Source organism: Argopecten irradians, chromosome 4 (genome assembly GCF_041381155.1).
Source record: "Argopecten irradians isolate NY chromosome 4, Ai_NY, whole genome shotgun sequence".
NCBI classification, from domain to species: Eukaryota; Metazoa; Mollusca; class Bivalvia; order Pectinida; family Pectinidae; genus Argopecten; species Argopecten irradians.
The window spans coordinates 51,895,061-51,910,405 of record NC_091137.1 but is presented as its reverse complement, the minus strand read 5'-3'; the positions used below and the strand labels follow the sequence as shown (position 1 = coordinate 51,910,405).

Genomic DNA, 15,345 nt, shown 5'->3' with positions numbered 1-15,345 from the left:
AGAGCAGGTTAGGTACCCTACAAACTATAACCTAGAGCAGGTAAGGTACCCGACATCTACAATCTATAACCTAGAGCAGGTTAGGTACCCGACATCTACAAACTATAACCTAGAACAGGTTAGGTACCCTAGGTCTATAGAAGATGAGGAAGGCCTATAGTAGATGAAGAAGGCCTATAGTAGATGTGGGAGGTCTATAGAAGATGAGGAAGGCCTAAAGTAGATGTGTGAGGCCTAAAGTAGATGTTGGAAGCCTATAGAAGATGAGGAAGGCCTATAGTAGATGTGGGAGGTCTATAGAAGATGAGGAAGGTCTATAGTAGATGTGGAAGGCCTATAGTAGATGTGGGAGGCCTATAGTAGATGTGGGAGGCCTATAGTAGATATTGGAGGCCTAAAGTAGATGTGGGAGGCCTATAGTAGATGTTGGAGGCCTATAGCAGGAGTGAGAGGCCTATAGTAAATGTGGGAGGCCTATAGTAGATGGTGGAGGCCTAAAGTAGATGTGAGAGGCCTATAGTAAATGTGGGAGACCTATAATAGATGTTGAAGGCCTTTAGTAGATGTGGGAGGCCTATAGTAGATGTTGGAGGCCTATAGTAGATATGGGAGGCCTATAGTAGATGGTGGAGGCCTAAAGTAGATGTGGGAGGCCTATAGTAGATGTGAGAGGCCTATAGTAGATGTGGGAGGCCTATAATAGATGTGGGAGGCCTATAGTAGATTTGAGAGGCCTATAGTAAATGTTGGAGGCCTATAGTAGATGTGGGAGGCCTATAGTAGATGGTGGAGGCCTAAAGTAGATGTGGGAGGCCTATAGTAGATGTGGGAGGCCTATAGTAGATATTGGAGGCCTAAAGTAGATGTGGGAGGCCTATAGTAGATGTTGGAGGCCTAAAGCAGATGTGAGAGGCCTATAGTAAATGTGGGAGGCCTATAGTAGATGGTGGAGGCCTAAAGTAGATGTGAGAGACCTATAGTAAATGTGGGAGACCTATAATAGATGTGGGAGGCCTATAGTAGATTTGAGAGGCCTATAGTAAATGTTGGAGGCCTATAGTAGATGTGGGAGGCCTATAGTAGATGGTGGAGGCCTAAAGTAGATGTGGGAGGCCTATAGTAGATGTGGGAGGCCTATAGTAGATGGTGGAGGCCTATAGTAGATGTGGGAGGTCTATAGAAGATGAGGAAGGTCTATAGTAGATGTGGGAGGCCTATAGTAGATGTGGGAGGCCTATAGTAGATGTGCAATGTATGTAGTGAATTCTACGCAGGAAATGAAAAAATCTTATATTAAGCTCAAAAATGGTGATTTTTTAGCAAATTTTTTCATATTTGGCTTGACGCAGCAAGAATGTTTCCAAACAGCAAACTATTATTTCTAGTAAGTTTTTTGACCACTTATCAATCAGTTTAAGCAACAAAAACAATAAAAACCAATGTTAACATCGTATAAATTCCGGTTATGACGTCATCAAAATGGCCACTATCTCGAATTTCACTGAAAAATGCAAAATAGTCATTACACTGATATTTTTCAACTGAAGTAGACAAATGAGGTATCAAAATGACCACAATAGAACAACAAATACATATCAGTGCCAAATTATCAATATATGTAGTAATTTGTACGCAGGAAATTAAAAAATAAGAATTTAAGCTCAAAAATGGTGATTTTTCAGCAAATTTTTCATACTTGGCTTGACGCAGCAAAATGTTTCCCAACAACAAATTATTACTCGTAATCAGTTATTTGACCTCCTATCATTCAGTAAAAACAACAACAACAACAAAAATATACAGGAATGCAAAAAAAGAATTATTGTTATACCCTCAATTGTGTAGATTAGCAGCGCCTCAAATATAATAATTATAGCACAACGCCTACTGATAGCGTAACAAACAGTTTCCAAAACGTTTGTATCTTTCAAATTAAGCAGATTTATTGTTTATTTTCTATGCATAAATGTCGGATGGTTACTACAGTGTCACATATGTCTTTCACTGGTTCTCAATGATAACCATTATCATTGTGCGTGCTTTCTCGCCTCACTGCACTATCCACTGAAGAGACTCGGCATATCTGGAAGCTGGCACATTCAGTCCGAATCAGAGTAATCGAGATATCCGTATCCAATTCGTTGAAAGTCAGAGCGTCGTCTTCGATGTCGATGAGCTGATGTGACACTACATTGCCAGTGTTGTTCTAGCCTGTCATCTTTTATGACCCATCCATGGCCAGCGTTCATATCAGGAACAACAGGTTCAGGGATGTGGGATCTCTTTCAGATTCTAACATATAGTACGTATATGCTGTTTCAGACTTCTCCGGCATAATGGAAATTACACCAGATCCACATTCTTCCAATGGTGGAATTGGTTCTCCTTAGCGCATAGTTCCATAATTCGTATATGAAGTACTATTCATCAATCTTGTGGACCCTCGTGCAACCATAAATGGCACAGGTGATATCATCGAGGCCATTAATGGGGCCATAAATGTTAAATGCTTTTCATTGGTCTGATTTTTCCCACTCCCTTGAAGGTGCTGGTTGTGTCACATCTGGTGTATGCTTAAAGAGAACATTGAAGACTCTCCAGTAAAACGTTCTCTACAGTGCTTTCCAGACTTGGCAAAGAGTTAAACTTCACTTCAGACCTCATCTATGACCTAAAAAAAATCCACCTGTGCCACCTATGGTTACTGAGGTTCATAAGAATGAGTAGTTGTGCTTCATACGAATTAAGGAGAACCAACCCAACCCTCCGCAGAATGTGGATCTGGTGTCTTTTTATTGAATATAAACGCAGAAACACTGAATATAAACGCAAAAACTTTTAATTCTATCGCCGAATCTGTTAATTTCACCGTCGCATCGGAAAAGTTTGGCGATTCCCAACCTCCGACAATGTAGTAATAAATAGCCGTGCACGTAACGCAGTTGGGTAATTGTGACTGATACCCTCTGTTATTCGGCCGTCAGCCGTCACGACCCACGGCGGACAGAAAAATACTTAATTTTACGGCAGAAATACTTAATTTTATTAATCGAATTGGAATTCTGAGGAAAAGTCTTAATATAAAGGGTTAATACTGAATAAAAAAGCACATATGCTAATCCTGCCGAAACTTGTTAAAAATTAAGTATTTTGCCGTTATTCTAACAAGTTTCGGCAAGATTAACACATTTTGGGTTACCAGTGTAAGGAATCTTACTAAATAACAAAATATATCAAATATATATTTCATGTTTGATGGTATCCTAAAATAGACTTATTTGATATCCTGGCATTAAATAATATCATTTGATATCCTGGCGTTAAATAGTCTCATTTGATAACTTGACATTAAATAATCTCATTTGATATCTTGTCATTAAATAGGAGATGTCATTAACTAGGAGATGGTAGATGTTGTTAACGTTATCAAATAATTGATTCTGTGTTGTAGACTGAGAGACAAGCACATGTATGGGCTCATCAGAACTTACTGGAGCAGGTTAGTTACTCCTACAAACTATAACCTAGAGCAGGTTAGGTACCCTACAAACTATAACCTAGACCAGGTTAGGTACCCGACATCTACAAACTATAACCTAGAGCAGGTTACATACCCGACATCTACAAACTATAACCTAGAGCAGGTAAGGTACCCTACAAACTATAACCTAGAGCAGGTTAGGTACCCTACAAACTATAACCTAGAGCAGGTTAGGTACCCTACAAACTATAACCTAGAGCAGGTTAGGTACCCTACAAACTATAACCTAGAGCAGGTTAGGTACCCTACAAACTATAACCTAGAGCAGGTTAGGTACCCTACAAACTATAACCTAGAGCAGGTAAGGTACCCGACATCTACAATCTATAACCTAGAGCAGGTTAGGTACCCGACATCTACAAACTATAACCTAGAACAGGTTAGGTACCCTAGGTCTATAGAAGATGAGGAAGGCCTATAGTAGATGAAGAAGGCCTATAGTAGATGTGGGAGGTCTATAGAAGATGAGGAAGGCCTAAAGTAGATGTGGGAGGCCTAAAGTAGATGTTGGAAGCCTATAGAAGATGAGGAAGGCCTATAGTAGATGTGGGAGGTCTATAGAAGATGAGGAAGGTCTATAGTAGATGTGGAAGGCCTATAGTAGATGTGGGAGGCCTATAGTAGATGTGGGAGGCCTATAGTAGATATTGGAGGCCTAAAGTAGATGTGGGAGGCCTATAGTAGATGTTGGAGGCCTATAGCAGGAGTGAGAGGCCTATAGTAAATGTGGGAGGCCTATAGTAGATGGTGGAGGCCTAAAGTAGATGTGAGAGGCCTATAGTAAATGTGGGAGACCTATAATAGATGTTGAAGGCCTTTAGTAGATGTGGGAGGCCTATAGTAGATGTTGGAGGCCTATAGTAGATATGGGAGGCCTATAGTAGATGGTGGAGGCCTAAGTAGAAGTGTGAGTGAGGCCTATAGTAGATGTGAGAGGGCCTATAGTAGATGTGGGAGGCCTATAATAGATGTGGGAGGCCTATAGTAGATTTGAGAGGGCCTATAGTAAATGTTGGAGGCCTATAGTAGATGTGGGAGGCCTATAGTAGATGGTGGAGGCCTAAAGTAGATGTGGGAGGCCTATAGTAGATGTGGGAGGCCTATAGTAGATATTGGAGGCCTAAAGTAGATGTGGGAGGCCTATAGTAGATGTTGGAGGCCTAAAGCAGATGTGAGAGGCCTATAGTAAATGTGGGAGGCCTATATAGTAGATGGTGGAGGCCTAAAGTAGATGTGAGAGACCTATAGTAAATGTGGGAGACCTATAATAGATGTGGGAGGCCTATAGTAGATTTGAGAGGCCTATAGTAAATGTTGGAGGCCTATAGTAGATGTGGGAGGCCTATAGTAGATGGTGGAGGCCTAAAGTAGATGTGGGAGGCCTATAGTAGATGTGGGAGGCCTATAGTAGATGGTGGAGGCCTATAGTAGATGTGGGAGGTCTATAGAAGATGAGGAAGGTCTATAGTAGATGTGGGAGGCCTATAGTAGATGTGGGAGGCCTATAGTAGATGTGCAATGTATGTAGTGAATTCTACGCAGGAAATGAAAAAATCTTATATTAAGCTCAAAAATGGTGATTTTTTAGCAAATTTTTTCATATTTGGCTTGACGCAGCAAGAATGTTTCCAAACAGCAAACTATTATTTCTAGTAAGTTTTTTGACCACTTATCAATCAGTTTAAGCAACAAAAACAATAAAAACCAATGTTAACATCGTATAAATTCCGGTTATGACGTCATCAAAATGGCCACTATCTCGAATTTCACTGAAAAATGCAAAATAGTCATTACACTGATATTTTTCAACTGAAGTAGACAAATGAGGTATCAAAATGACCACAATAGAACAACAAATACATATCAGTGCCAAATTATCAATATATGTAGTAATTTGTACGCAGGAAATTAAAAAAATAAGAATTTAAGCTCAAAAATGGTGATTTTTCAGCAAATTTTTCATACTTGGCTTGACGCAGCAAAATGTTTCCCAACAACAAATTATTACTCGTAATCAGTTATTTGACCTCCTATCATTCAGTAAAAACAACAACAACAACAAAAATATACAGGAATGCAAAAAAAGAATTATTGTTATACCCTCAATTGTGTAGATTAGCAGCGCCTCAAATATAATAATTATAGCACAACGCCTACTGATAGCGTAACAAACAGTTTCCAAAACGTTTGTATCTTTCAAATTAAGCAGATTTATTGTTTATTTTCTATGCATAAATGTCGGATGGTTACTACAGTGTCACATATGTCTTTCACTGGTTCTCAATGATAACCATTATCATTGTGCGTGCTTTCTCGCCTCACTGCACTATCCACTGAAGAGACTCGGCATATCTGGAAGCTGGCACATTCAGTCCGAATCAGAGTAATCGAGATATCCGTATCCAATTCGTTGAAAGTCAGAGCGTCGTCTTCGATGTCGATGAGCTGATGTGACACTACATTGCCAGTGTTGTTCTAGCCTGTCATCTTTTATGACCCATCCATGGCCAGCGTTCATATCAGGAACAACAGGTTCAGGGATGTGGGATCTCTTTCAGATTCTAACATATAGTACGTATATGCTGTTTCAGACTTCTCCGGCATAATGGAAATTACACCAGATCCACATTCTTCCAATGGTGGAATTGGTTCTCCTTAGCGCATAGTTCCATAATTCGTATGAAGTACTATTCATCAATCTTGTGGACCCTCGTGCAACCATAAATGGCACAGGTGATATCATCGAGGCCATTAATGGGGCCATAAATGTTAAATGCTTTTCATTGGTCTGATTTTTCCCACTCCCTTGAAGGTGCTGGTTGTGTCACATCTGGTGTATGCTTAAAGAGAACATTGAAGACTCTCCAGTAAAACGTTCTCTACAGTGCTTTCCAGACTTGGCAAAGAGTTAAACTTCACTTCAGACCTCATCTATGACCTAAAAAAAATCCACCTGTGCCACCTATGGTTACTGAGGTTCATAAGAATGAGTAGTTGTGCTTCATACGAATTAAGGAGAACCAACCCAACCCTCCGCAGAATGTGGATCTGGTGTCTTTTTCATAATGCCGGGGAAGTCTGGAACATCATATACGATATGTGAATCTAGGTGAAACTAGGTTGGAAACAGGAAGAGCTCCAACATCCCTGAATCAGATGTTTCTGATGTTAAATCATGGACGGTTGACAAGTTAGAACCACGATGGTAACCCGGTAATGTAATGTCACACCAGGTCATCGAGGTTGAAGACGACACTCTGGCGATAACAATAATTCTTTTTTGCATTTCTATATATTTTTGTTGTTGTTGTTGTTGTTTTTACTGATTGATAGGAGTTTAAATAACTGATTACGAGTAATAATTTGTTGTTGGGAAACATTTTGCTGTGTCAAGCCAAGTATGAAAAATTTGCTGAAAAATCACCATTTTTGAGCTTAAATTTTTTTTTTTTTTTAATTTCTTGCGTACAAATCACTACATATATTGATTATTTGGCACTGATATGTATTTGTTGTTCTATTGTGGTCATTTTGATACCTCATTTGTCTACTTCAGTCGAAAAATGTCAATGTTATGACTATTTTTCATTTTTCAGTAAAATTCGAGATGGTGGCCATTTTGATGACGTCATAACCGGATTTTATACGATGTTAATATGGGTTTTTGTTATTTTTGTTGCTAAAACTGATTGATAAGTGGTCAAAAAACTTATTAGAAATAATAGTTTGCTGTTGGGAAACATTTTTGCTGCGTCAAGCCAAATATGAAAAAATTTGCTGAAAAATCACCATTTTTGAACTTAATATAAGATTTTTTCATTTCCTGCGTAGAAATCACTACATATATTGGATTTTTTGGTCCTGATATGTATTTGTTGATCAATTGTGGTCATTTTGATACCTCATTTGTCTACTTCGGTTGAAAAATGTCAATGTTATGACTATTTTTCAATTTTTAGTCAAATTCGAGATGGCGGCCATCTTGATGACGTCATAACCGGAAGTTCATCCCAACTAATGCAATGTTAACATTTTGATTTGTGATCAGTGGGTCATAAGGGTTCAGAAAAATACTGGTTCGGAGGTTTGGGGGGGGGGGGGGGGTGCATGTGGGACCCTCCTAGCCCATAGCCTAATGTGGGAGGCATATAGTAGATGTGGGAAATCTATAGTAGATGTGGGAGGCCTATAGTAGATGTGAGAGGCCTATAGTAGATGTGGGAGGCATATAGTAGATGTGTGAGGCTTATAGTAGATGTGGGAGGCTTATAGTAGATGTGGGAGATCTATAGTATATGTGGGAGGCCTATAGTAGATGTGAGAGGCCTATAGTAGATGTGAGAGGCATATAGTAGATGTGAGAGGCCTATAGTAGATGTGAGAGGCATATAGTAGATGTGGGAGATCTATAGTAGATGTGGAAGGTCTGCAGTAGATGTGGGAGGCCTATAGTAGATGTGGGAGGCCTATAGTAAATGTATGAGGCTTATAGTAGATGTGGGAGGCCTATAGTAGATGTGGGAGGCCTATAGTAGATGGATGAGGCTTATAGTAGATGTGGGAGGTCTGTAGTAGATGTGGGAGGCCTATAGTAGATGTGGGAGACCTATAGTAGATGTGTCAAGGCTTATAGTAGATGTTGGAGGCTTATAGTAGATGTTGGAGGTCTATAGTAGATGTGGGGGGCCTATAGTAGATGTGTGAGGCTTATAGTAGATGTGGGAGGCCTATAGTAGATGTGGGAGGCCTATAGTAGATGTTTGAGGCCTATAGTAGATGTGGGAGGCCTATAGTAGATGTAGGAGGCCTATAGTAGATGTGTGAGGCCTATAGTAGATGTGGGAGGTCTATAGTAGATGTGAGAGGCCTATAGTAGATGTGTGAGGCCTATAGTAGATGTGTGAGGCCTATAGTAGATGTGGGAGTCCTATAGTAGATGTGTGAGGCTTATAGTAGATGTAGGAGGCCTATAGTAGATGTGGGAGGCCTATAGTAGATGTGTGAGGCTTATTGTAGATGTGTGAGGCCTATAGTAGATGTGGGAGGTCTGTAGTAGATGTGGGAGGACTATAGTAGATGTTGGAGGTCTGTAGTAGATGTGGGAGGCCTATAGTAGATGTGGGAGGCTTATAGTAGATGTGGGAGGCCTATAGTAGATGTGGGAGGCCTATAGTAGATGTGGGATGCCTATAGTAGATGTGGGAGGCCTATAGTAGAAGTGTGAGGCTTATAGTAGATGTGGGAGGTCTAGTAGATGTGGGAGGCCTATAGTAGATGTGGGAGGTCTGTAGTAGATGTGGGAGGCCTATAGTATATGTGGGAGATCTATAGTAGATGTGGGAGGCCTATAGTAGATGTGGGAGGCATATAGTAGATGTTGGAGGCTTATAGTAGATGTGAGAGGTCTATAGTAGATGTGTGAGGCCTATAGTAGATGTGAGAGGTCTATAGTAGATGTGGGAGGTCTGTAGTAGATGTGGGAGGCCTATAGTAGATGTGGGAGGCCTATAGTAGATGTGGGAGGCCTATAGTAGATGTGGGAGGTCTGTAGTAGATGTGTGAGGCCTATAGTAGATGTGGGAGGCCTATAGTAGATGTGGGAGGTCTGTAGTAGATGTGTGAGGCCTATAGTAGATGTGGGAGGCCTATAGTAGATGTGGGAGGTCTGTAGTAGATGTGTGAGGCCTATAGTAGATGTGTGAGGCCTATAGTAGATGTGTGAGGCCTATAGTAGATGTGAGAGGTCTATAGTAGATATGTGAGGCATATAGTAGATGTGGGAGGTCTATAGTAGATGTGGGAGGCCTATAGTAGATGTGTGAGGCTTATAGTAGATGTGTGAGGCCTATAGTAGATGTGTGAGGCATATAGTAGATGTGGGAGGTCTATAGTAGATGTGGGAGGTCTATAGTAGATGTGTGAGGTCTATAGTAGATGTGGGAGGTCTGTAGTAGATGTGGAAGGCCTATAGTAGATGTGGAAGGTCTGTAGAAGATGTGGGAGGCCTATAGTAGATGTGTGAGGCTTATAGTAGATGTGGGAGACCTATAGTAGATGTGGGAGGCCTATAGTAGATGTGGGAGGCCTATAGTAGATGTGTGAGGCTTATAGTAGATGTGGGAGGTCTGTAGTAGATGTGGGAGGCCTATAGTAGATGTGGGAGGTCTGTAGTAGATGGTGGAGGCCTATAGTAGATGTGTGAGGCCTATAGTAGATGTGGGAGGCCTATAGTAGATGTGTGAGGCTTATAGTAGATGTGTGAGGCCTATAGTAGATGTGGGAGGCCTATAGTAGATGTGTGAGGCTTATAGTAGATGTGTGAGGCCTATAGTAGATGTGGGAGGTCTATAGTAGATGTGTGAGGCATATAGTAGATGTGGGAGGTCTATAGTAGATGTGTGAGGCCTATAGTAGATGTGGGAGGTCTATAGTAGATGTGTGAGGACTAAAGTAGATGTGGGAGGCCTATAGTAGATGTGGGATGTCTATAGTAGATGTGGGAGGCCTAAAGTAGATGTAGGAGGCCTATAGTAGATGTGGGAGGTCTGCAGTAGATGTGGGAGGCCTATAGTAGATGTGGGAGGTCTGTAGTAGATGTGGGAGGCCTATAGTAGATGTGGGAGGCCTATAGTAGATGTGGGATTATATTATGTAGACATATAATGTGTTAATATTGATGCATTGTTTTCAGTGCGAGCTACTCGAAATCTTAGTCATCTTTCTGAAGGACCTAGAAATGGATACAGACCAGGCCATCAGCTTGATTGAAATGTTTAAGGTAAATAAATATACTTTTACTTGACAAAGCTCACCTAAAGCTAATATGTAATGCACTGATGAGAAATGTCATATGATAAGAAAGTCGGTTTTCCTAATATTTCTTGGCTGGAAGAAATCTATATTAAATGCCTTTAATAGACTCGGAATTCTATGTGATTGTACGAGAGATGTGTGATTTTGTAGAATTCTATGTGATTGTACGAGAGATGTGTGATTTTGTAGAATTCTATGTGATTGTACGAGAGATGTGTGATTTTGTAGAATTTTATGTTATTGTAACGAGAGATATGTGATTTTGTAGAGTTCTATGTGATTGTACGAGAGATGTGTGATTTTGTAGAATTCTATGTGATTGTACGAAACATGTTTGATTTTGTAGAATTCTATGTGATTGTACGAGAGATGTGTGATTTTGTAGAATTCTATGTGATTGTAACGAGAGATGTGTGATTTTGTAGAATTATTGATGCTGTGAAACAGCAATCATAGGTACGCTAAGCAAGCCTGAGCACATCAAAACAACAAAAATAATCCACGATGAAAATTAAATGCTGTTTTGTTTATTTCACACACTAATTGAAGGTATAAAATAATAAAACACAACATATAATAATTGTCACAACGATAATCGATGTATACAATTACGCAATCAGTGATGTTTTCAGATGTTTACTTAGAACTATTTCGTTTTGATCTTGGTTCAGATCTTGTGTATTCCCAAAAATCACACACAACGCCTTCTTAATTTATTCCTCCGCAGTAGATTTTCTTAGTTTATCTATCTAGGTGAATGGTACAAAATTGATGCTATAAATGATGATAAATTATGTTTGTTTTATAAAAAAAATAAGATTTAAATGTGTTTGCAAAAGTCTTTTGTTTGGTTGACGTTGCGAACTATATCTTTAAATTACTACGCTCTCTTCCATCTAGAGATGTGAAATCTCGAGTTGCCTCACTTTAAACGTCATTGCAATTAGGCCTTTCATTGCAGGAATTAATTATTTATAGCTACCTTTTAATTATTTAACTAAGATCAATTCAAACAAATACATATAGAAATTATACATGTGGTGTCAATTTCTAGTCAACATTAATTCCATTTGATTCAATTACTACGTTCTCTTCCATCTAAAGATGTGAAAGCTAGAGTTGCCTCCCTTTAAACCTCATTACTATATTACCGTAGTGAAAGTGCACTGCATAACACTTGCAGTTCTATTTGTTCAAGCCGTGTTTAAACAAAGATACACAACATTTTTGCAACAATGTTCCATAACATCAAAGGATTGTTGTAAAAGGTAACCAAATTATGACTTTTTATTTGACAAAAGTATCTGGCCATGATTTATAAGTCAAAAGTCGGCAAAGCAAAGTGATACACATGCAAGCAGCCATATGCATGTTAGTCTTTCTAACAAGGAAATCGCAATATTTCTGTTGTTATTAAATGGATATTAATTAACTCATTTTCTTTCCTTTTAAAGAGACATTGATGAAATTGATAATTTCAGTAATTAGTATGTGTACTAGTATATAGATTACTTACATGTATTAAACGAAAATGGCACTCAGACTTTTACCAGATTTATTGGTTTAATTAATCTACTTATTTCAGAAATAAGAAATTTTAATATATAAAATAGATTTCAGTCATTTCAGGAAAAAAAACGTATTTAACTTGTGGTGGTTGAATCAACTTTGTTTAACTCAAAAATTCAACATTGTACATTATATAAATACAATGTTCTACAACATGTTAACTAAATTTAATATAAATGATAAACCAATTCTTTTATTCCTTTTTTTGAGTCCTTCAGTCACAGTATCTATGAGTGGCCTTGGCACTTTGATATGTGATTGTAACGAGAGATGTGTGATTTTGTAGAATTCAATGTGATTGTACGAGAGATATGTGATTTTGTAGAATTCTATGTGATTGTAACGAGAGATGTGTGATTTTGTAGAATTCTATGTGATTGTAACGAGAGATGTGTGATTTTGTAGAATTCTATGTGATTGAAACGAGAGATGTGTGATTTTGTAGAATTCTATGTGATTGTAACGAGAGATGTGTGATTTTGTAGAATTCTATGTGATTGTAACGAGAGATGTGTGATTTTGTAGAATTCTATGTGATTGTAACGAGAGATGTGTGATTTTGTAGAATTCTATGTAATTGTAACGAGAGATGTGTGATTTTGTAGAATTCTATGTGATTGTAACGAGAGATGTGTGATTTTGTAGAATTCTATGTGATTGTACGAGAGATGTGTGATTTTGTAGAATTCTATTTGATTGTAACGAGAGATGTGTGATTTTGTAGAATTCTATGTGATTGTACGAGAGATGTGTGATTTTGTAGAATTCTATGTGATTGTAACGAGAGATGTGTGATTTTGTAGAATTCTATGTGATTGTATGAGAGATGTGTGATTTTGTAGAATTCTATGTGATTGTATGAGAGATGTGTGATTTTGTAGAATTCTATTTGATTGTATGAGAGATGTGTGATTTTGTACCGTTCTATATATGACAGAAGAAATCAAACTTTAGTTTCTGCTACAGAGACACGGTTTTGGCAGGCATCAGAAATACAAGCACATTCTGGAGGATTCAGCTGAACCTTTCATTAGGAGGATTGGGTACGTAGTTAGTCGTACATCAAACAAGGATGGTGGTTTTGTCTTGAGAACAGATTTCTTCAAATCATGAAAAAAATATGATATGCTGTATCTCTCTGTATCTATCATTCTGTATTTATCATTCTGTATTTATCATGGTTTATCTATCTATCTGTATCAATCGTTCTGTATCTATCATTCTGTATCTATCTATCTGTATTTATTAGCTCACCTGCCCGAAGGGCAAGTGAGCTTATGCTATGGTGTCCGTCGTCCGTCCGTCCGTCCGGCGTCAACTTTTCCATTTAAACAACTTCTTCTCCAAAACTTGGAGACCTAGAGTCCTGAAATTTGAGTTATAGCATGCTGGGATGAAGGGCTACCAAGTTTGTTCAATTGAATGACCTTGACCTTCGTTCAAGGTCACGGGGGTCAAATAGGTGAAAATCTACAACAGACCACGGGGTCAAATAGGTGAAAATCTACAACAGACTTCTTCTATATAACCAAGAGGCCTAGAGACCTGAAATTGGGCCTGTGACATGCTGGGATGTAGATCTACCAAGTTTGTTCAAATGAATGACCTTGACCTTCATTCAAGGTCACAGGGGTCAAATAGGCTGAAATATCTTGTTAGACTTCTGCTTCATAACCAAGAGGCCTAGGAACCTAATATTAGGCTTGTGGCATGCTGGGATGAAGGGCTACCAAGTTTGTTCAAATGAATGACCTTGACCTTCATTCAAGGTCACAGGGGTCAAAAAGGCTAAAATCTTTAAACGACTTCTTCTTAATAACCAAACAGCCTAGAGACCTGATATTGGGCCTGTGGCATGCTGGGATGAAGCGCTACCAAGTTTCTTCAAATGAATGACCTTGGCCTTCATTCAAGGTCACAGGGGTAAAAAAATGGCTAAAATCTTTAAACGACTTCTTCTTAATAACCAAGAGGCCTAGGGACCTGATATTGAGCCTGTGACATGCTGGGATCAACGGCTACCAAGTTTGTTCAAATGAATGACCGTGACTTTCATTCAAGGTCACAGGGGTCAAATAGGCTTAAATCTTTAAACGACTTCTTCTTGATAACCAAGAGGCCTAGAGACCTGATATTGGGCCTGTGACATGTTGGTATGAAGGGCTACTAAGTTTGTTCAAATGAATTACCTTGATTTTCATTCAAGGTCACAGGGGTCAAATATGCTAAAATCTTTAAACGACTTCTCCTTAATAACCAAACAGCCTAGGGACCTGATATTGGGCCTGTGGCATGCTGGGATGAAGGGCTACCAAGTGTGTTCAAATGAATGACCTTGATTTTCATTCAAGGTCACAGGGGTCAAATAGGCTAAAATCTTTAAACGACTTCTTCTTTATACCCAAACAGTCTAGAGACCTGATATTGGGCATGGGACATGTTGGGATGAAGCGCTACAAAGTTTGTTCAAATAAATGACCTTGACTTTCATTCAAGGTCTCAGGGGTCAAATAGGCTAAAATTTTTAGATGACTTCTTCTTAATAACCAAGAGGCCAAGGGACCTTTTATTAGGCCTGTGACATACTGGATAGAGGGCTACCAAGTTTGTTCAAATGAATGACCTTGACCTTCATTCAAGGTCGCAGGGGTCAAATAGGTGAAAATCTTTAAACGACTTCTTCTTAATAACCAAGAGACCTAGAGACTTGATATTTGGCATGTGACATGCTAAAATAAAGGGCTACCAAATTTGTTCAAATGAATGACCTTGACCTTCATTCAAGGTCACAGGGGTCAAATAGGCTAAAATCTTTAAAAGACTTCTTCTTAAAAACCAAAAGGCATAGGGACCTGATATTGGGCCTGTGGCATGCTGGGATCAAGGGCTACCAAGTTTGTTCAAAAGAATGACCTTAACCTTCATTCAAGGTCACAGGGGTCAAATAGGCTAAAATCTTTTAAACGACCTCTTTTTAATAACCAAGACGCAAAGGGGCCTCTAATGTGCTTAGGGATGATATAAATTCTTATTTACTCTATTTGTTAAGCATGAACCACGCATGATTACCAAATTGCAGGTGAGCGATTCGGGCCGATTGGGCCCTTGTCATTCTATATCTACCATTCTGTATTTATCATGGTTTATCTATCTATCTGTATTTATCATGGATTATCTATCTATCTGTATCTATTATTCTGTATCTATCTATCTGTATCTATCTATCTGTATCTATCGTTCTATATCTATCTATCTGTATTTATCATTCTATATCTATCTATCTGTATTTATCATTCTGTATCTATCTATCTGTATCTATCTATCTGTATTTATCATTCTGTATCTATCTATCTGTATTTATCATTCTGTATCTATCTATCTGTATCTATCTATCTGTATTTATCATTCTGTATATATCTATC

At 38.8% G+C, this 15,345-nt stretch overlaps 1 protein-coding gene across 1 annotated transcript in view; it reads left to right on the top strand.

Moving 5' to 3' along the window:
- Positions 1 to 15,345, top strand: part of LOC138322355 (nucleoporin NUP188-like) — a 217,793-nt gene that overhangs the window by 31,675 nt on the left and 170,773 nt on the right. Inside the window, exons 5-6 of the mRNA XM_069266395.1 lie at positions 10,233 to 10,319; positions 12,890 to 12,966. Coding sequence (XP_069122496.1) covers positions 10,233 to 10,319; positions 12,890 to 12,966 — 164 coding nt within the window. The remainder of the gene's footprint in view (positions 1 to 10,232; positions 10,320 to 12,889; positions 12,967 to 15,345) is intronic.